The sequence below is a fragment of the Galeopterus variegatus genome, unplaced genomic scaffold (assembly GCF_000696425.1).
Source record: "Galeopterus variegatus unplaced genomic scaffold, G_variegatus-3.0.2 Scaffold510, whole genome shotgun sequence".
NCBI lineage: Eukaryota > Metazoa > Chordata > Mammalia > Dermoptera > Cynocephalidae > Galeopterus > Galeopterus variegatus.
In genome coordinates this window covers 563,920-585,902 of record NW_007726621.1, presented here as the reverse complement: position 1 = coordinate 585,902, position 21,983 = coordinate 563,920, and the positions used below count along the sequence as shown (strand labels likewise).

The 21,983-nt window shown below is 39.0% G+C and overlaps 2 protein-coding genes across 4 annotated transcripts in view; one reads left to right on the top strand and one right to left on the bottom strand.

Moving 5' to 3' along the window:
- NRBF2 (nuclear receptor binding factor 2) overlaps positions 1 to 6,258 on the top strand; it is a 20,754-nt gene extending 14,496 nt beyond the window's left edge. The window contains exons 2-4 of one of the 3 annotated variants that reach the window (XM_008569552.1): positions 2,781 to 2,887; positions 4,163 to 4,203; positions 5,346 to 6,258. In XM_008569552.1, the coding sequence (XP_008567774.1) occupies positions 4,180 to 4,203; positions 5,346 to 6,056 (735 nt within the window). In that variant the 5' untranslated portion in view covers positions 2,781 to 2,887; positions 4,163 to 4,179 and the 3' untranslated portion in view covers positions 6,057 to 6,258. Of the gene's footprint in view, positions 1 to 2,780; positions 2,897 to 4,159; positions 4,204 to 5,345 lie in introns of all 3 variants that reach the window. The other 2 variants (XM_008569551.1, XM_008569553.1) reach the window with 2 other exon arrangements.
- Positions 6,259 to 17,631: 11,373 nt separating this feature from the next.
- Positions 17,632 to 21,983, bottom strand: part of JMJD1C (jumonji domain containing 1C) — a 297,310-nt gene continuing 292,958 nt past the window's right edge. Inside the window, exons 26-27 of the mRNA XM_008569549.1 lie at positions 18,798 to 18,929; positions 17,632 to 18,361 (exon numbers count right to left, since the gene is read on the bottom strand). Of these exons, the coding sequence (XP_008567771.1) occupies positions 18,272 to 18,361; positions 18,798 to 18,929 (222 nt within the window). The 3' untranslated portion in view covers positions 17,632 to 18,271. The remainder of the gene's footprint in view (positions 18,362 to 18,797; positions 18,930 to 21,983) is intronic.

Here is a 21,983-nt window from a genome sequence, read left to right as displayed (position 1 = left end):
TTGGCAGGGATTTTCTCTCGAGTCTTGGACTTCCGACAGTAGATGGCGCTATCGAGCCTTGCAAATCCTTCCAGTGGGCTCGTGGGTACTGGTTTTTGTAAGTCCTTTTACTTCAGTGATTTTTGCTCACAAGTCTCATTTTTTTAAAGAATAAGTTTTGCCACTGAAGTGTACCCCACATATCTGTTGTAGGGCTGAGCACATAGTAGGTACCTACCTCATAAAGCTTTGTGTATTTTTATGGTGAGTTTTATGGGCGCTTTGTACGAAATTCAACTTGTCAGCTAGTGCTCTGTCTTTCCTAAACCATATTTTGTTATGAATCAGATTGTTAAATTTGTAATCACTACAAAAACAATATTTAACTATTTAAGAAAAACATGTTGTGGATGAATGCCACAGTGAAGTGATACCTTTAGTTATATAATCCAAAGTGATCATGGTTACACATATATAACATGTTAAAATGGCGTGAATCAGCATATGTTGTGCACTGAGCTGTAGGATACTATGAAAATAGAAAAGGGAGAAAAGCCATTCCTAACCTAATCCTTGTCTTTGAAGACTTAATACTAATGTTGGGCTTCAAATCCCCACCCCCCGCCCTCCCAACCCCCACTCTCCCTGCCACTCTATATCCCAGTCTAAATTTTGTGACATTCTCAGGAGTAGAAAAGATAAAGGCAGCCTGTTAGATCACATTAGCTTTAATTATGGAGATAGAACTTAATGTGATTAGTAAATCCCACTGAGCTGATTTGGAGTTTAAACCTGGTTAAAAATAGCCTTGTGTTGTGTTTTAGAGTGGAGTTGAAAATTGATGTGCTTGGAATGAGCTCACTGTTTTCTAAATTGACTTACATCTAGGGCTTATAACAGGTGTTTGGGGAGGAATGGATATAGATGTATTCTGAAAGGAAGGGACTTAATTATTTGGAACTTATTTTAGAGATGTGACAGGCAGTGGTCAACATCTGAGAAAATCTAATAGGAAAGCCTGAAATGAGAGAACTTAAGTTCAAATGACGGGGGCCTTTGTGTCCAGCTGTCAAAGATCAGAGGAGATTCTGAAACTAAAAACTTAACCCTGAGATTACATAGCTAAGAGCTCTATAGCCTCTATACTTTGTAGTGTTTGTTTTGTAAATGTGTTGAAATAAGAGGTTACTTGATTTCTCTTTCCTTTTGGGGAGAGGTGGGATCTACTTTTGAGGTAGACAGTGGCTGAATTAGATGAAACTAAGCATACGAGCATTCATTTGCCAGGTATGCTGGGACAGCAAACCAGGAAGGAAAACGCTGCCTAAATCTGGCAGCCCGTGAGGAGGGGAGAGGTCTCCACATCTTCCCACTCTGTATTGAAGAAAAGGTAAATTTAAGAAGCCGTAGACTCCCAGGGATTCAACATTGTTAGAAAAATCTGTTGCTTTAAACCCTTGGTTAGCAGCTGTGACTGGACTGGTATAATTCTCTCTTACCTGTCTGTCCCATACAGTCCAGTTCCCTAAGCGAATTTCATTTCTTTCCCAGGCAACAACGGAGCAAACTTAAATGAGGAAGTTAGTAATAGCCATTGACAATGCTTAGAACTCAAAGTGAACATTTCAGAAGACAAGCAGACCTTCGAGTACATGGTATTTCTATGTATTTGATCGATATTTTGGTTGAAAACGACTCTTTTTTTTTTTTTAAAAAGATGACCGGTAAGGGGATCTTAACCCTTGACTTGGTGTTGTCAGCACCACGCTCAGCCAGTGAGCGAACCGGCCATCCCTATGTGGGATCCGAACCCGGGGCCTTGGTGTTATCAGCACTGCACTCTCCCGAGTGAGCCATGGGCCGGCCCGAAAACGACTCTTAACTCGGACCTTCCCATGAAACTATAGTGACATGAAAATGATTCTAGAGCATATGATGTAGTCCAGGTATTCAGTCTTTATCATTCAGAGGCAATAATTTGCTGCACAATTTGTGCTTTGGTACCAGTTGAACAGATTCCTGATAGAACAGCAATATATGTTACTATTTTAGGAAGTCACAGGTTTTTCAGATTTTCTTAGTTCCTTTTTTCCATCACTTATTTAATATCCACTTTATTATTTATTTATTTGTTTGTTTATTTAATTTTAAAAGATGACCGGTAAGGGGATCTTAACCCTTGACTTGGTGTTGTCAGCACCACGCTCTCCAAGTGAGCTAACTGGCCATCCCTATATAGGATCTGAACCCATGGCCTTGGTGTTATCAGCACCGCACTCTCCCGAGTGAGCCACGGGCTGGCCCTTAATATCCACTTTAAATATTAGCCTCATGTCATCACTGAAGGAAGCAGTTTAACCAGAATTATTACATTTTTTTGAGATGGATGCTCCTTTCTCAAATTTCTATCTCGGAGGGCATTTGTTTCTGTCGCGAATCTGTGGAACAAATCCAAGACCATGCAGTCAGACTGAAAACATTTTTTTTTTTCCTTTTGAAATAACTTTTTTTTTAATGCCCCAGTTTTAAAATTTAAATGTGGGAGATACTTTAAATGACAGTACAGTTCTCGTTCAATTCTTTGCACTTTGGGATATCCCTGGGTCTCCTTTTCTGTCATGTTTTATAATTTCAAGATTCTACAAAGGGAGGTATTCCAGTTTCTTTAAGCTTGGTTTTGCAAAAACTATTCCATTTGTTAAGAAAGTGGATTTGAGGCAAACTATAGTTCAGACAGGGAGATAAATGTATGCAGGCAAGATGGGACAGATGTCTAAGAAAATTCATCTACATTGTTTCAGAGCAAGAGCAGAGCAGATAGAATGTTTTAACAGGTTTAAACATGAACAAAATGGAAAGAAGTATTCAGCTATACAGACCTACTTTAGGAAAAACTTGAGGAAAAAAAGTAAGTATGGTAAGTATGGCTGGAGCAAAGACTACATGAACAACTTTTTTTTTTTCTTGGAGAGGGAGCATGTAATTAATCTGTACCTCCAGGATTTTGATAGAACCTAGTAGACAACAATTCTAGTAATGAAATCAGAAATCATTAAAATATTTGGATTAAGGGGCCGGCCCGTGGCTCACTCGGTAGAGTGCGGTGCTGATAACACCAAGGCCCCGGGTTCGGATCCCACATGGGGATGGCCGGTTCGCTCACTGGCTGAGCGTGGTGCTGACAACACCAAGTCAAGGGTTAAGATCCCCTTACCGGTCATCTTTTAAAAGAAGAAAAAAAAAATAAAAAAAAATAAAAAATAAAAAAGTTTGTAGAAAGCAAGAGACAAAAATGGAAATTAATTCTGCATGATCCGTTATTAATACTTGTTATTTATGCCCCACCTTGTTCCAGAAAAGATATAAAATGTGTTACAGAGGGACATGCAACAGAACATAGAACGTGATTAAAAATAAGTACATGAGGAAATCCATGGAAAGATAAAGTGGAAAGGGACTGGGAGTATAGTTCACAGAATATATCATGAGTTCTCGCATATTTAAGAGGGAGAACTTGCCCTTAAGCTTTCTAGCTGTTAGCCCAAAGAGGAAAAGTAAGGATTTTTATATTGACTATTTAAATTCAAACAAAGTCACCCAGGATCTGATCCTAAGATCAGAGAGAAGTTTATTGAAGGTCTTCATAAGTGACATTGTACTATCTTCAATAACTTCCATGCAGTAAATACGTCAACAAGTTCTTCAGGCTTTTGACTACCTTTTCTACAGTAGGTTGATGGCATAACTTAGAAACAATCCAATAAAAGTAGTTCCAGAATGATGTAGTCCAGGTATTCAGGTGGGTTAAAAGTCATTGAAAATCTCTTCATGTTTTTGTGAACATAGTGAGTAATAGGGTTTTGATAGGGTCTTTTGTTTAATTTTAATCCTCCCTAAACCTATTTTTCTGATTAGGCCATCTTTAGTTAATTGTAAAATCTCCAGGAGTTTTAATGAATAGACTTTCAAGATGGGGTAAGGAATATTTTTACATTTGACTGCTACTAACATCCTTTTTGGAGAAGTTAAGAATGCTATCCTTTTTTTTTTAATCCCCAATTATAGCAGAATTGCTTATAAGACCAGTTCTCTTTGTGAGGAGTATTAAAACTCTTCCTTTTACCTGCTAATTACAAAATGGCAGCACTTACATATTAATGTGCCTCTTTTTTTTTTTAACCAGCATATCTTTGTGAAGCCATGAAGCTGACACAGTCTGAGCAGGTGAGACATGTTCTTAATATTTGCGACAAGGGTTAGAAAGATTTTCTTGTGGAGATTTGAATTGTACATAAAACAAAGCATTGTGCCCTTCTCAAAATGGTATAGTCAAATATATATGAAATGAGAAGAGTACGTCAGAAAGAGAAATCAAAACTAATTGAACTGCTGTTGATGTCCCAGACATGGCCTGCAGAAACTATACTTTTTTTCTAGTGGTTCCTCACAGACCTCAGATCACCAAACATGTCCTTTGGAGACCCCTCTTAGGTCGTTTCCTGATCATTAGCTCATATTTATTTGACCATTAGCTCTCAGCAAGTAAGTGGGCCTGGCCAAAGGAAAACCAGTTGGACTACCCTTTGCTTGTCAAAGATAATTTAAATCTGACCAGTTTCCCTCTTTTTTCTTGAATTCTTAGGCAGTTCTGGTACTTTTAAATTTGTTTCACTGTTGGCTTTAAACTGTCTTCTGTGTTTGGAGAGGGCTTGCCTAGGTTTTAAAAATACCTTTATCCAAAGATGATTCTTGATCATAAAAGTGGCAGGTACCTAGGAGGTACTCAGTAAACATTTGTGTAACTAAATATTTGTCTAACTGAAGTAAAGAGATCATTTCTGTAAGGGTTATCAGAGACAGGGAGAAACCACTGGTTCCTTGAACAAAAAGTCGTGTTCCATCCCTTACTCCCCTTGACAGTGAGGAACCTACGCAAGATAGCTGCCTACTACAGGCGTGCATTGAGCCTTCTGAATACCCTCTTGGTAGGTAGACTTTCTTTTTAGCTGGTTATAGAGTTAGTGTCTAAAGAGGGAAGATTTCTGATTTTAAGCTGAGTACAAATGCCATTGCAAAGGGTAAGGCATATTCAGAAAAAGTTCAGTTCGGTGTGTTGATTGGGAATAGGATTTCTGATTTTCTGAATAATTTTTTTTAAGTGAATAAAAAACTGTTAGCTTACCTAGAAAGTTCTAGTTATTTTGAAAATTTTTTGAGATTCTATTGAATTATAAACATAATATATAAATTTAAAGTGTTACTGGGTTATTCAGAAAGGAGGGTCATGGAATAGTATATATTAGACATTACTAAAGAGACTTAAAGTGTTAAATTCTGTAAATTGTACCTTTCATTCTGTGTAATAGGCTCATTTATCACTGGAATTGCAAAGGGATAGCCACATGAAACAGCTCCTCCTCATCCAGGAGAGGTGGAAAAGGGCAAAGCGTGAGGAAAGGTGGAAAGCCCAGCAGAACACAGACAAGGATGGAGCTCCCCGTCTTCAGGCATCTCACAAACCCTCTGCTGAGGATGCAGAGGGTCAGAGTTCCCTTCTTTCTCAGAAGAACAGCCCTTCTACAGAGAAACACCTACCTGAAATCCAGGGGGTCTTTGACAGGGATCCAGACACACTACTATTTTTACTTCAGCAAAAGAGTGAGCCAACAGAGCCATATATTGGAAGCAAAGCTCCAAAAGATGATAAAACAATTATAGAGGAGCAGGCAACCAGAATTGCAGATTTGAAGAGGCATGTGGAATTCCTTGTGGCTGAGAATGAAAGATTAAGGAAAGAAAATAAACAGCTAAAGGCTGAAAAGGCCAGACTTCTAAAAGGCCCAGTAGAAAAGGAGCTGGATGTAGATGCTGATTTTGTAGAAAAGTCAGAGTTATGGAGCTTGCCGCCACATTCAGAAACTGCTACAGCCTCTTCAACTTGGCAGAAGTTTGCAGCAAATACTGGCAAAGCCAAGGACATTCCAATACCCAATCTTCCTCCCTTGGATTTTCCATCTCCAGAACTTCCCCTTATGGAGCTCTCTGAGGATATACTGAAAGGGCTTATGAATAATTAAAAGGAAAGGCCATAGAAGAGATGAGAAGAGGAAAAATATAGTAATACAGTTAATCCAGAAAAAAAAAAAAAAGGGAAATCCAGTTACAAGGGTAATCCCGGAAATGCTTCATCATCTGGCGTACTGTGGGAGAAGAGGCATTGCCAGGACATGGGAATAGTCACTGTGAAATATGTCGCGTATCTGATTGACTGACTCGAGCTAATGATTTATTCAGGTGGGTTAAAAGTCATTGAAAATCTCTTCATGTTTTTGTGAACATAGTGAGTAATAGGGTTTTGATAGGGTCTTTTGTTTAATTTTAATCCTCCCTAAACCTATTTTTCTGATTAGGCCATCTTTAGTTAATTGTAAAATCTCCAGGAGTTTTAATGAATAGACTTTCAAGATGGGGTAAGGAATATTTTTACATTTGACTGCTACTAACATCCTTTTTGGAGAAGTTAAGAATGCTATCCTTTTTTTTTTAATCCCCAATTATAGCAGAATTGCTTATAAGACCAGTTCTCTTTGTGAGGAGTATTAAAACTCTTCCTTTTACCTGCTAATTACAAAATGGCAGCACTTACATATTAATGTGCCTCTTTTTTTTTTTAACCAGCATATCTTTGTGAAGCCATGAAGCTGACACAGTCTGAGCAGGTGAGACATGTTCTTAATATTTGCGACAAGGGTTAGAAAGATTTTCTTGTGGAGATTTGAATTGTACATAAAACAAAGCATTGTGCCCTTCTCAAAATGGTATAGTCAAATATATATGAAATGAGAAGAGTACGTCAGAAAGAGAAATCAAAACTAATTGAACTGCTGTTGATGTCCCAGACATGGCCTGCAGAAACTATACTTTTTTTCTAGTGGTTCCTCACAGACCTCAGATCACCAAACATGTCCTTTGGAGACCCCTCTTAGGTCGTTTCCTGATCATTAGCTCATATTTATTTGACCATTAGCTCTCAGCAAGTAAGTGGGCCTGGCCAAAGGAAAACCAGTTGGACTACCCTTTGCTTGTCAAAGATAATTTAAATCTGACCAGTTTCCCTCTTTTTTCTTGAATTCTTAGGCAGTTCTGGTACTTTTAAATTTGTTTCACTGTTGGCTTTAAACTGTCTTCTGTGTTTGGAGAGGGCTTGCTTAGGTTTTAAAAATACCTTTATCCAAAGATGATTTCTTGATCATAAAAGTGGCAGGTACCTAGGAGGTACTCAGTAAACATTTGTGTAACTAAATATTTGTCTAACTGAAGTAAAGAGATCATTTCTGTAAGGGTTATCAGAGACAGGGAGAAACCACTGGTTCCTTGAACAAAAAGTCGTGTTCCATCCCTTACTCCCCTTGACAGTGAGGAACCTACGCAAGATAGCTGCCTACTACAGGCGTGCATTGAGCCTTCTGAATACCCTCTTGGTAGGTAGACTTTCTTTTTAGCTGGTTATAGAGTTAGTGTCTAAAGAGGGAAGATTTCTGATTTTAAGCTGAGTACAAATGCCATTGCAAAGGGTAAGGCATATTCAGAAAAAGTTCAGTTCGGTGTGTTGATTGGGAATAGGATTTCTGATTTTCTGGTGTTTTTCTAAACCACCCTCCTCTTTACCTCCACCTCCTTCCCTGCCTTCCGTCTCATCACTTTGAGCAATCAGGAATGTGTTTTCTAGGACCCTTTCTGTGCATTTCTACTGACAAAGCTATGTTCATCTGGACTAATACTACTTTTCTGTTGTCTCTGAAGCTTACTGGCACTATTTAGTACTCTTGTCTAATCTTGTTCTTAAGTACTGCGTTGGAGTCTGTTTCTAAAATTGTATGTGCCATTTGACCAGGACTATGGTGCCTGTGCAGCATCCTAGCACAATACCTTCCACAGAGTAGATACAAAAAAAAGAAAAAGGAAACCCCCAAAGCCCCACTTGTTTTATTCATTGTTAGGACCTGGCCTCTAGGCATTTAGCCCATCTCCTGGCTGGGGCTGTTAGATGTGCTTGTGTCTTCTCTCTGTCTAGCATGAGGCACTGAAAAGGACTGAAGACAGCTTGCTTCCCCTGTGTTATGCATTCTGCATGTGTAGGAAGTCTAGCAGGCTGTCGGCCTTCCTTAGTGGTGGCCTCTTGCTGTTGAATCCAGATAACCAGCTGGGTGTTAAAAAGCCCAGAAAGCCTAGTCTAAAGTTTTCATTTTCAGCTTTTCACATAATAACAGTACATTTCTTTCCAAAAGTAGGTGGTGTGTAGTAACAATTTTAGCTATATTGCCATGGTAACAACAGGTAATCCATACCCGGAAGCCACGTTTAAGAGAAAAGGGAATAGGAGAAGAGATTTTCAAAATAATTAGTTCCGAGGGCCGGCCCGTGACTCACTCGGGAGAGTGCGGTGCTGATAACACAGGCCACGGGTTCGGATCCTATACAGGGATGGCCGGTTGGCTCACTGGCTGAGCGTGGTGCTGACAACACCAAGCCAAGGGTTACGATCCACTTACCAGTCATCTTTAAAAAAAAAAAATAATGAAAATGTTTTGTTTCTAGGTAAGTCAATTAAAAATGTTAAATACATTCTTTCCACTTTTAGCACTTCTTAGGTACGTTTTTTTTTTAATGTTTTGGATATCACAGTTTTTAGGGCCTTTAAACCCTGTTATTTTATGTATAAACTAATTGAGGCCCAGGAGGTTAGGAGTTCTGTGAAGCTGTGTACCAGACTGGGAGCAGAGCCAAGAGCAAAGGTCTGATGAGCAGTTAAGATTGTGCTGTGTTTACTGGGCCACTCTGGGACTGAGTTGTTTTGCTATTGTGTCCAAGGGATCTGGTCATTCAAACTTCACTCCAGGGACACAGTATACCTGTATTTCTGCTACTCTCTGCTCTCCAAGGAGGAGTTAGATACTATGATACTGCAATTTATAATAAATATATATATTGGTCTTTGTCTCCGCTTTCTGGCACAGAGCTCCTAAGACCCTTGGCATTTCCTGGGTGATAAATGTGTCTTCTTGTAATGAGGTAACTCTTGGTGGACCCTGGGTAGGAGCAGATCACCAGAAAGACAAGGCCGTGCTTACAAGCTTGGAACTTTCAGCCCCATGCCCCATCTTCTGGGAAGGAGAGAGGGGCTGGAGATTGAGTTAAAAATTGATCATGCTACACAATGAAGCCTCCATAAAAATCCCTGAACTACAGGGTTTGGAGAGTGGACTACTGAACATGTATGGTGCTGTGTGTATCCCTTCCCCCAGTGCATTTCTCCCATCTGGTTCCTGAGTTGTATCCTTTTATAATAAAAATGTAAACATCCTAAGTGTTTCCTCGAGCCATTCTAGCAAGTGATTGAACCCAACGGGGTGTTGTGGGAACCTCCAGTTTACAACTGGTTGGACACAAGCCTAGGTCAAACCTGAGACTTGTGAGTGGGTCTGAAGTGGGGACAGTCTTATGGGACTGATCCCTTAACCTGTGGAATCTGACACTATCTCCAGGTAGATAATGGCAGAATTGAGTTAAATGGTAGGACACCGAGTTGGTGTCCACCAGAGAATTGATGTGCAGGGGGAAAACCCACACATCTGGTGTCAGAAGTGAGGTATTGAGAGAGTGTGAGTAGAGAGAGGAAAAATAGTTGGTTTTTCCTCATTCGGGGACCATCTGGTGAAAGTTGAGTTTGTAGATAGTAAAAAGTTCCGTGTCTATATGGTAACATTTTTCATTTGTGGGCAGTTGTAGCTAAAGTTTTAACATGATGTTAGTGCAAAGCACGGTCTGCCATAGGGTGTTTACAACCTATTTGAAGACTCAAGATGTGAACTAGTAATAGCTATTACTATTTATTGAATCATTCTAGACCAGTGGGTTATCTATGTAAAGATCATTCATCTTTATTGTACTTTGTTAATAATCCTAGTATAGCCTAATCAGAGATCTCTATGGGAGCGAGTGGCATGGCTGTTTAGAAAAAAGGGAGTTTTCAGATTGTTGTGTCCCAGCTGCAATCATGTCCTTTTAAGAGCCACTGCTGACCAACAGTGCCATCTGGTGGACAATGAGAAACTTCTGGTTCTTGTTGGGTCAATGGCCAGGAAAGGTACTTGGTCTCTAGACTCAAAGCTGGGCTGTGCCAATGACTGACATGGGTGGGTCTGGTTGAGGTTTTGCCTGATTTTCCTAGTCTAGAACAGATACGCAAACCTAGTTTAAAAATAGTGTCTGTAGGATCTGGGCCAGATTAATGCAGGCAGGGACTGTAGCCTTGCACCCTTGCTTCCCTCCGTGGGCCAACAGCCCTCCACCTCCCTGGAGGTTAGGCTGAGAGCTATCATTAGCGAGACTTGTTCTAGCTGGGGAGAGGGGTATGCTGATCTGGAGGATTTGGCAGCCAAAGCAGGCCTGAAGCAATGACCTGATTTCTTTGGAAAAGAATCAACTTGATGTTTGCTCAGCATCTGGGAAGGGAGTGTGGTGGGTTGCAAAGAGTTTACCAAGAAACGCTTAGTTGGTTACTAGTAAATACCTCCTAGTAAGAGTGGTTTGTAGACATGTATAGGCAAAGAAATGCCTTGGTTTAAATCAGTGTAATACGAATGCAGGCACCAAATATTTAATGAACACCTGTTTAATGAAAACCATCTTGCTTCCTGCCACTAAAATATAAGTAGGTGCTGTACTTCTGGCCTTCATGGAAGGAGTAGCAGGGATAAGAGGAGGGGGAAGTGGCTTTCTAGAAAACAGGACAAACAAAGGCATGGAAATAGGAATGAACTGAATAAGCTTGGTCAAAATCACATCTTGATAGGGCACATTATGAGAGGAAATTTGAAGGAGGTTCAAGTGGATTATCCTCCCATATCCTAAAAGTGAGAGGCTTGAATCAGGTCCTGGTCTTGAGGAGTGGAAAATATTTGGAATAGGTGCATCAAGGTTAGGATTATTCAATAGCCAAAGAATCCAGGTGAAGGTGGGGGCAGTTTTTGTGGTCTCTATTGTGGGCACTAAATTAGAAAAAAGTGGGGGATACTCCAGGTATGACACAGGATAAAGGGTGAAGGAATCGAGGATACAAATGAGAGTATCTTTAAAGTTGTCAAACATCAATTCCAGGATGTATAGAAGACAAAGGAGGCTGGCTACGAAGACAGGGAGTATGGAAGGGATGAGGGATTAAAGCCTCATACGGGGCGCCCAGAGGTAAAGGATAGTTTCTAGAAAGATGTGTGAAAGGGAATTTGTGGTCTGATAAAGGGGTTCTTGACTTGGTTGATCTGAAGAACAAAGTAGTCATTAGTACTAAGCCCCATTAAAGTCAGTCCCCCAAAGAAAACTCATTACTGAGTGTTAACAAAGTCCTAGTGCCTCCATTGCCACCAATAGGATATTTTTGGGGGGGAGGTCTTTAACTCAGATATTTCCCTATTCTTATGAGGAAACAGCTGTTCAGGGAGGTGCTAGGCTGTTTGAAACAAAAAAATGTTAAACGCTGCCACAAAACTTTAAGTGTTAAAAGTAAATAAAGCTCTATGGAGGTAGCAAGATGTTAAGTGGGGCAATAGGGTCATAGGCCAGTTTTCACCCTTGGGCAATTATCATTTATTTGAAATACCCAACACTTTGGACATTGTGGTAAATTCTAGAAGAGCCCTTGTTTGGTCTTTAAAGTTGGTCGAATGTAGTGTTTGAGGTATTGGTTGGATTTTTGAAATGTAGGAGAAATTTTTTAAAGTTTTGAAATTTATTATGAGATTGGCAACAGAAAGAATAGACTCACAATTCAAACTGGAGGGGTATAATAGCCTTAACTTTGGCTCAATTTTTCTTAGTGGGAAAACAGCATTGCTTGTCCATGGTTATGTGATGGTAAATCTTTGTGGATGAAGCTATTAGAAATATTCAGTTTAGGGCCGTCCCGGTGGCGCACTGCTACAGTGCGTTGCTTGGGAGCGCGGTGGCGCTCCCACCGAGGGTTCGGATCCCACATACAGACCAGTTCCCGCTCACTGGCTGAGCGAGGTGCAGGCGCAACACCGAGGGTTGCGATCCGTTGCCGGACACGAAAAAAGACAAAAAGGAAAAAAAAAAGAAATATTCAGTTTAAATGTTTATAACGATGACATACGATATGTTAATAGAAAGAAAAGTACACCAATTTTTATATAACACAAGAGTATTTCAAAAAGTTCATGAAAAGATTTGTATTATAATTCCATTTTTTTGAGAAATTTTTGAAGTAACCTACATGATCTCTGCCCTATAAAGTGGAAAAAATACATAGCAAAGATTTTTTTTTTTTCCAAAAGATGACCGGTAAGGGGATCTTAACCCTTGACTTGGTGTTGTCAGCACCACGCTCAGCCAGTGAGCAACCGGCCATCCCTAGATGGGATCCGAACCCGGGGCCTAGCCAGTGAGCAACCGGCCATCCCTAGATGGGATCCGAACCCGCGGCCTTGGTGTTATCAGCACCGCACTCTCCCGAGTGAGCCACAGGCCGGCCCCATAGCAAAGATTGGTGGAAGTAAATCAGTAACAGTGGTCCTAAATTACACGTACTCCCTAACTCCCTGCTACTCATATCATCTTGACAAATCAGAGAAAAGCTGATAAAACAATTTCTAAAATTCTGACGTTTTTCAGAATCAGAAACAGTTTGAGCTCCAATCAATTAGTGGTTACCCCTGTCTACCTTTTAAATAAACCCCTCTCCCCAAAGTTTAGATCAGTTGACAGTAGTGGCTCTTGGCTCACTGAGCACCACAGAAAATGTGCTAAACATGAGGAACACAAAACTTGGTGACTGGATGAGAATTTTTCAGTTGACTCGAAAAATTTACACCTGACTTGAAAAAATTAACAAATGGCTAATGGTTGGAAAGGTGTGAATAATATACTTCAGAACAAAATGTGGACTCCTAACTCAGGTAGCATTCGTGAAAGCAGACTACGGTGAACCACAGTGAACCTCAAATCTTCCGTAGACCAGGGATAAAGCTTTCCAAAACGTAATTTCTGGAGCTTGTACAACGTTCAGAACACATTTACAACAATTTGTCACTGGACTCAATCTAATTGGGCTGAATTGCTACTTTTATTTCTGCTCTGGGAGGGAATGTGAGAAATGATGGATCAAGTCACATAATCAATTGAACAGATGGGTCAAATTCTTTGTGGCCTAGAATTTGTTTCTGAAATTCTGTGGTTACATTGGCTTTTACAAAGCTTTGATTAGAAGAATTTTTTGTTGTACAGTCAGTTCAGCTGTAATGGTTTATTTTGAACATGCAAATTTTTTCAAACATGATTAATATAGTAGGGGACAATTTGAGTGTAACATCAGTTTCATTTGCTTAGAGAGCAATTTTTCTGCAAGAAAAGCTTAAGTGAATGCAGAAAACTGCAACTCTTGAACCAAGCAGGATGCACAAAAACACATGCACACACCTCAAACATCTACCAGCTACCTTCTTTCCTGATGGGATTGAGCCACACCCATCCATACTTGGTATTACCTTTCCCTCTGATTTTCAGATAACCCTCCTTCCACCACTTTCAATAACTCAAATCACAAACTGCAACCCTTCTGATGCCCACTTCCACAAGCAAACTTTGGGTCTTGTTCAAGGCAAGGTGCTGTATTTGTATTGTTTATGTATTTCTTAATTGCTTAATGTATAAACTTTCTTGAAATGTCACTTACTGTTATGCCCTAATAATTTCCCTATAAGCCCTGTGGCTTTTATTGTGGAACTTTGCATAGTGCAGTGATTTTTAGGAACTGACTATAATGGGATTCAGTCTCATTTCCTAAAAGGTTGTACAGGCCGGCCTATTTTTAATGTATCTGGAATGTTTGCTTAAACAAAACATTAAAAGTTTCTTATTCAACACGTTTCTGCAAAACAAGAGTAAATCCTAGCTACTCAAATACTTTGGTGAAGAGTTCCCATGTATGCTACACATGGATTACCCATTTCCAAAGAATAAGGGAGCAAAATAGATCAGCGTGGCTATAAATTTAGTTTACTGATTAAGAAAAACACCTCAGGTAGTCAGTGTCTCTAGACACTTGATATGAAAATAACTTGTACTTTATAGAATATGAGGGAGATGAGACTACACTGTCTTGCCTAGGACATATTCTGAAAGATGTTTCCTGGATTACAATCTTGATAGGGATCTACTTGACATTCACCTTTTGTAAGGCAGTTCCAAGAAGCAGGTCCTTCCCCTCTGCTGCTCCAGACCAAGAACTGAAGAGTGAGTGATTTCTTTTTTATGATTTCTTTTTTTTTTTTTTTTTAAAGATGACCGGTAAGGGGATCTTAACCCTTGACTTGGTGTTGTCAGCACCACGCTCACCCAGTGAGCTAACCGGCCATCCCTATGTAGGATCCGAACCCGTGGTCTTGGTGTTATTAGCACCACACTCTCTCGAGTGAGCCACGGGCCGGCCCGAAGAGTGAATGATTTCATAAATCACTTTTAAAAAGTGTTGGAAGTCTCAAGCAGCTAACGTGTTTATGGAAAAGTGCTGAAAGGTGAGCTAAATATGCCCGCATTTGCTGTTTGTTTTTTCTGTTCCTTGAAGTGTTGTGCCAATACTGCCTCCTCTCTGAAGCCTTCCTTAACCCCCAAGCAACATTTATTACATCTTTCCCAAATACTTTGTATATACTTCTTATACAGTATTTAACCTAGATGGCACAAGCCTGAGGGAGTATCTTTTTTTACCAACCTATCACCAGTGCCAAACACATTAACAGTTTTTTAATAGATAGATGCTTTTGAATCAATTGTAAGACAATTCTATCCTGCATTGATATCCCCATATTTTAACTCTGATGCTTTTGCAAGGGAGCAACAATCCCTGCGTCCCCTTTATCATGAACTCCTGCCACTTACTATACCAAACTTAATACGACCTGCCTTGATCCTATGTTTCCGTACTCTGCGATAGCCTGATGGGACCCGAGTCAGTTATCCTCACTATGCTGGCAGAGGACCAGACTGGCTCCTTGGGAACTGAGTTAGCCCTCATCTCACTTTGTACTTCTTCCTCATATTTATTTGTTCACTGACCCAGCTATCCCCATCTTTTGTCATCTCAAATTTAGGATCAGACTAGGGGGCAGGAAGGCAGTGTTGTACTCATTTGTCCTCAGAATGCACCTCCTCTGAAAGTGGAATCCAACTCTGATCCCCACATACAACACCTGTCCTTGGTATACCCTTCACTGGCCCAAGGGCTGTGGAATTTTTCAGACAAAGCACAGAAAAGAAGGGACTGCTCCAGTTTTAGCTGCAGCTGGATGGTTCTTTTACAGTGAGCAGACTGAGCAGCTGAAGTTACCAGCCAAGAGGTAACTCGACTTTGTATGTAGCTAGTGACCCAGGGCCTGCCAACATTTCATTTTTGTTTAAAAGTCACTTAACTTTCACTAAAAGAACCAAATTGATTACTGTGGGAGCCAAAGTACTTTGTACACTACTCAGTTACTTTCCATCTGGTTTCAAGGCCTTACTATCTAGGTTATCTAATTATCGTGTAACTAGCGATGTCATAACTTTTGTAGTTGGGAAAAGTCTGAGTCTGAATCTTGGTGACAGGCCTGGTGGCATATATGTTTGTATCTTGGCTGACTTGCTGTACCCCAAATTGTAGTGCACAGTGTCTTGAACAGCTGTAGAATGATAATCACATCCTCTTCTTCTTCTCAGACAGCTGACATGCCGGTGCTGTCTGGGAGAGCATTTTGACTGGCTGGCATCTAGAAAGGGAATGTACTGAACATCTATCTAGTTATGTATCATGTACATACACAGAGAAAAGTAAAGGTATGAGAGCATTTTTCTTCAGAAGCTCACTAATCTCACCCAGATATAATTAAACCCATACCTCATCTACCAAATAATAAAGTAACAGGAAACTAGACCCTGATTTGTATGGGTGCTACAATCCCAAAATGCATGGCGGAAGAGAAGTGGATTTGATCATATGTAATTTGTTACTCAGGAAAAGGAATTCATATCCAGGTCCAAATGACATTTCAGACTAAAATGGGAAGGACCTAGATATTCGGCACAAGTTTCCCTTTATAAAGTCTCACTGATGTTTCTCAAATTATTCTGCACATTTAATACTACTATTCCACTGTTTGGAGGAAACTGAAATATTCAAATGTTCTCATATGTGAGGAGCCAACCAAAAGAATGGAGGAAACAAGGAACTGCCCTAATAATTAGGAGGCATATCAGTAATACAACCCTCCAGCCTTCCAAACAATCTACAAATGCCTTTTATGCTCTCCACCCCAAGCTTAACAAGAATTAGGTCACTAGCATGGAATTCAGACCATGGACAGAATATTCTCATCAGGTGGGTTTGCTCTGAAAGAAGCCACACTGCCTGGCTCGGTCTTCCTGAGCTTCAGCTTTTCTGAAGGGGCTGAAGTATGATTTTTTTAAAAAGGTGGCTCAAGCAACAGCAAAGGAAGCAAAAGCTTTTTGGGATAAAATTACCACAGACTTTGGGCTCCTGGAAGACTTCAGGGGACCAACCAAGTAGGTGGTAGTCTAAATAAGATCTTGGCTTTAAACTAATTTCACATCAAAATTAAGTCAGATAGAACATAGAAGGCATTAGGCATAAGAAACCATTTAATCAGTTGAGGCACATTTAGAAAATGGTATTAAAAAGTCAAAAGCTCACAAAAGAACGTTCACAAAAAAATAATTTGAAATATTCCTCAGCCCAATTTTTTTCCTTAGCCAAGCAGTCATCACCCATCCCATTAACCCTTGAGTCAAGTGGAGGGAATTAATGTGAAATGTAATTGCTCACATTCCTGGCTGAACCCTGCTTGGGGTGGAGGGTGGCACACTGGCCTACATGGAGCTAAAAGATAATAAAAGCAAAATCAGGATAAAAACTAAGGAACTTACAAGGTGTCACAACTTGGGTTACCACATTTCTTTTAAAGCTACCTGCTTCAGATGAGAAAAAAAAGGCTGTTCTCTCAATATCCTGCAGGTGTCACTGAAGGGCCATGTATGTCCACGGTTAGGACTAGTGAGCTCAAGCTACCAACTGATAATAATAGTCGCTATTAAAACCAAGATGACAATTTTTTTTTTTTTTTTAAAGATGACCGGTAAGGGGATCTTAACCCTTGACTTGGTGTTGTCAGCACCATGCTCACCCAGTGAGCAAACCGGCCATCCCTATATGGGATCCAAACCCGTGGCCTTGGTGTTAACAGCACCACATTCTCCCTAGTGAGCCACAGGCCGGCCCCCAAGATGACAAATTAAAGCAACTTGCAAAGGCCATACATTAAGTAGAACCCATATTCAAACACCCAGGCTGACTGCAGGCTCTTCTCTGCCCCCAATAGTATGCATGTCAAAAGAGGGAGATCTCTGGAACAAGCCAATTTTTGATAAAGTCCTTTTAATGGAAAATGTAAAACCCCTTTCAACTTTAATGTACAAAGCCATATGTAACACTTGCACTTTAACAAAAGCAAGCCAATGTTTTAAAAAAATACATCATTAAATGTATATATGTATATATTTACATAGCATATTAAGTTTAATATTTAGCTTTAAAAGTTCACATAAATTTTACCAAAATGAGACAATTTTAAATAAATTACACCTTTTGAAAATGTTTAATTGTACAGTCAATAGCTTCAACAAAATATTGAAGTGTCTGTATTTAGTATCTACTTTATATACTTTATAATTTACAAATTTTACAATTATTTGGCAGTAATCTTCTGATTATGACATGACTGCTGTGCGATTCAACAATATCCCAAATGCAGGCAATAGCTGGTGTTTGTGTCCAATTCTCACAGTAACTGTCTCAATGTAGTGAAAAATATCAGTTATTTTAGTAAACTGTACAAGGTCACATTTACACTTAATCAACAATATAGCATAGAATTTTGTATTTTTTACCAAAAATAAATACATCATTTTAAATCTGGCATTTTCACAAACATCATATACACTATAATACAAAAAACAGCTACGTAGTGCTGCCTTTTAAATTTAGCTTGTTTTATAACTAACATTAAATCACAGAAGCTGTGAATATGCTATACTGCTGCGGTGTCAGTAACAAGTAATTACTACAAAGAGAATTTCTTGGCACTGATGGTTTGATGAAGCTTAAGTCAGTGTGCATACATATCATCATTCAAAAGTAAGTAATTCCAGCCTAAAAAGACCACATTTAATTTTCTTCCATATCCTCTACTTCATCTTCATGTATCTTCAAAGCTCTTACCATTTCTTTGACTGCATGATACAAGATATTTTTAACCTGAAAGAGATGTTCACATTTCTGATCATTTCAGGGGAGAGAATTTAACAAAAGACAACTGTCAGATTTAAAAAAAAAATAGGGGCTGGCTATATAGCTCAATCACTTGCATGGAGCTGATAAAGTGAAGGGTTCAGATCCCCATACCAGCCAGCCAAACCACAAAAAACCCCCAAAGAAACCATTTTTAACGGGGACCAAGAAAAGCTAAATTTAATGGACAGAAATGTCAAAGTTTAAAATTGTTGTTAAATCAAAAGTCAAAAGAAAGAGGTCACTAAAATTCATACAATTAAATACATGTTGGTGTTAATCTCTGGCTATTATCTTAATGTGATAAACTATGCAATGACTGCCTAACCTGTTATACACATATCATATTTCTGAATATAAGAAGCCCGCAGAACAGGATCTAGTTAGAACACTCATCTCTTACCTGTAGTTTATCATCATAATTGATTTCTTCCTTCAAAAGCCTCAGTTCCTGTGTTAAATGAAATGACTGTACAAGATGTTCTGGAGATACAAAGTCTTCAGTTACCTGAATACAGCTATGAAAATTCTGTACCTATCCCCAAAAGAGAAACAGTGAAACGTAAGTTTCAGGAGGTCGGAGCAGGGAAAAGCCAAGTTGTCTTAAACCAATAAACACAAGGGACAATTCTGCTGGAGAATTTATTTTCTCCAAAACATCAAATGGATTTCAAAGCGAAAGACCACACTTATGAAAAAGTTATGTTACTGAAAAGCTTCATGTAAAGTGACTTCATAAATGGAATATTTTTAAATGATAAAAAAAAAATAACTTTTCCAGGAATCCTTTGGAGAGGCTAATAATAAGATCCTGAATTATCAATTTTGTTAAGGTGGACTTTTTTTCCCCAATGTGTTACTTAAAAATAACTGCTAACTGGAAAGAACCTACTAGGCAATCAATCTGAATATGTCTGTTGTTACTCCTATTGCTTTCAGCATTTTGTCATTTCACTTTTAACTCTTACTCCAGACAAAGGATTAAAGAAAAGAAAATGAAACAGTTTATTTGTTAGGAACTGGGATGAAAACTATAGTTCCACATCTACTGACCACAACTAAATCTTAGAATTAACCTACCTTTTTGGTTATTTGTACCTTTCTTTTGTAACTTTTTTAAAAATTAGCCAATTAAAAATACCATTCAATCTCCTGTGACATCAGTAAAACTTTTCAACAGTTTCTCTCTCTCCTGACGAAATGGTTTTCACAAGAAGCCAGTCTTATCTGTTATTTGTTTGGTTATTTACAAATTGACTTTGCACTTTATTATTTCTTTGAACTGCTTTTTATTAATGCTCAGTATAATGGAGTAAAGGCTCAAGCTCATCCAAAATGGGATTTGTGATGTTTCTAGATTGTCTTTTAGTGATACTAAAAAATGTAACACAAATTCCTGGGAAAGGAGAAATAACTGAAAAACTAAGCATTTAAACTTATTCTAATTTTAAAAGTATGCAAAATAAATTTCACTGGGAAGAGTGAGATGAAGGAGATAGTAAGTGAGTAATGGAGACTGTGGGAAAAAAAAATCTAATTGATGACAGGGTGATGGAATTCCAGAGAGGCTAGAATTCCTCCTCTGGGCATAATGACCACCTGAACAGCTGCTGAAGTCTGCAGAGTTCTTTAACTCAAGCACTGTGCCTCTATTGATAACTTGGTAGCATAATAAAGTAAATTCTTTTTCTTTAATCATTAGGCTGTTGGTTCCTCTGGAGGATAAACATAGTGGATGCCTCACATTTTCAGCATTTCTGTACAGTCTCACTGGCTCTTCATTATATGTCTGTAGAACAGATGCTCTATTTCACAGAGCAGGAAACTATGGATGAGATGGTTCAGCGCCTGTCCCAAGACAAATCAGCCAATAAATGGCAAGTCAACAGGAGCCCAACTCCTGTGAGGTCTTGTCTAATAGATGCTTTACAGTCCTACATTAACTTTCTCATACCAGTGTATAGTCTCCAAATGCCCTCTTCACCTTATGTCTTTCCTTTATCTGAACATGCTGTGGGAAGAGTTAAGTCCTTCAAAAGTTTTATAACGTACCTTTTGGTATGTCTAACTCTAGCATGTCCTAAAATCACTTGTAACTTCAAAATTGCTACTTGGTTCCATTTTATAATTTCTCTTTATTGATATTCTCATTTTGTTCATCCATCATTTTCCTGGTTTTCTTTAGCTGTTTGAGCATATTTAATACATCTTTCTAATAAGTCCAATGCCTGGGCTTTCCAGAGAAGGTTTCTGTCAATTTATTTTCTCCCTTTGAATGGGCCACACGCTTCCTTCTTTCTGCATATGCCTTGTAACTTCCTGTTGAAAACTGGGCATCTGAACATTATAATGTGTTAACTCCGGTAATCCTAGATTCTCCCCCTGCCTCAAGGTTTGCTGTTGTTTGCAGAGGGCTGCAATCATCCATTTGTTTAGTGACTTTCCCGAACTGTTTTTGCAAAGGTGTACTCCTTGTTGGGTATGGTCACTGAAATCTCTGTTCTATTATCTCAGTGATCAGCAAGTGACCTAAGAGATTTCCTTAAATGCCAAAATTCAGCTGCCCTTTCTTCATTAAGCAGTCTCCTCACTGCTGTTAAGTTTTGGATTAGATTCCAGAGTTCTGAAAAAGATGGTCTGTCAGTCTTTGCCAGCTTATGGATGTTTTTTAATTTTATTTTATTTTAAAGATGACCAGTAAGGGGATCTTAACCCTTGACTTGGTGTTGTCAGCACCACGCTCACCCAGTGAGCTAACTGGCCATCCCTATATGGGATCCGAACCCGTGGCCTTGGCATTATCAGAACCACACTCACCCGAGTGAGCCACGGGCCGGCCCCAGCTTATGGATGTTTTAAGATGACTTTTGAACAGTGACTTTTATTAGTGCTTACAAGGTGCTATTATGTTTCCTAATGACCTCCACCTGATATATACTCTGCTTAAAGGCTTGTGGGTTAGTTTGAAGAGGCAAGGTTCAGTTTTCAGCTTGGTTAATTTTATCTATCTATCTATCTATCTATCTATCTATCTATCTATCTATCTATCTATCTATCTATCTATCTATCTATCTATCTATCTATCTATCTATCTATCTATCTATCTATCTATCTATCTATCTATCTATCTATCTATCTATCTATCTATCTATCTATCTATCTATCTATCTATCTATCTATCTATCTATCTATCTATCTATCTATCTATCTATCTATCTATCTATCTATCTATCTATCTATCTATCTATCTATCTATCTATCTATCTATCTATCTGTGGCTATCTGTCTATCTATCTATCTATTGATGGCTGGCTGGTCAGTACAGGAATCGAACCCTGGACCTTAGTGTTATCAGCACCATGCTCTCACCAACTGAGCAAATGGCTAGCCTCAAGGTTCAGTTTTAAAGTGGAACACAAGTGAGCTTCCCATTGCACTTACTTTCTCTGCCATCTTTGAGTCATTCATATTTCAGTTCCTTGATAGATATTCATACTTGCCTTAAAAAATCAGTTATAATCATAAATAGGTAATGTTAAGAAAATGTAATTCTTTCGTGTTCATAGCAGAAAGGTTATTATCTTGACAC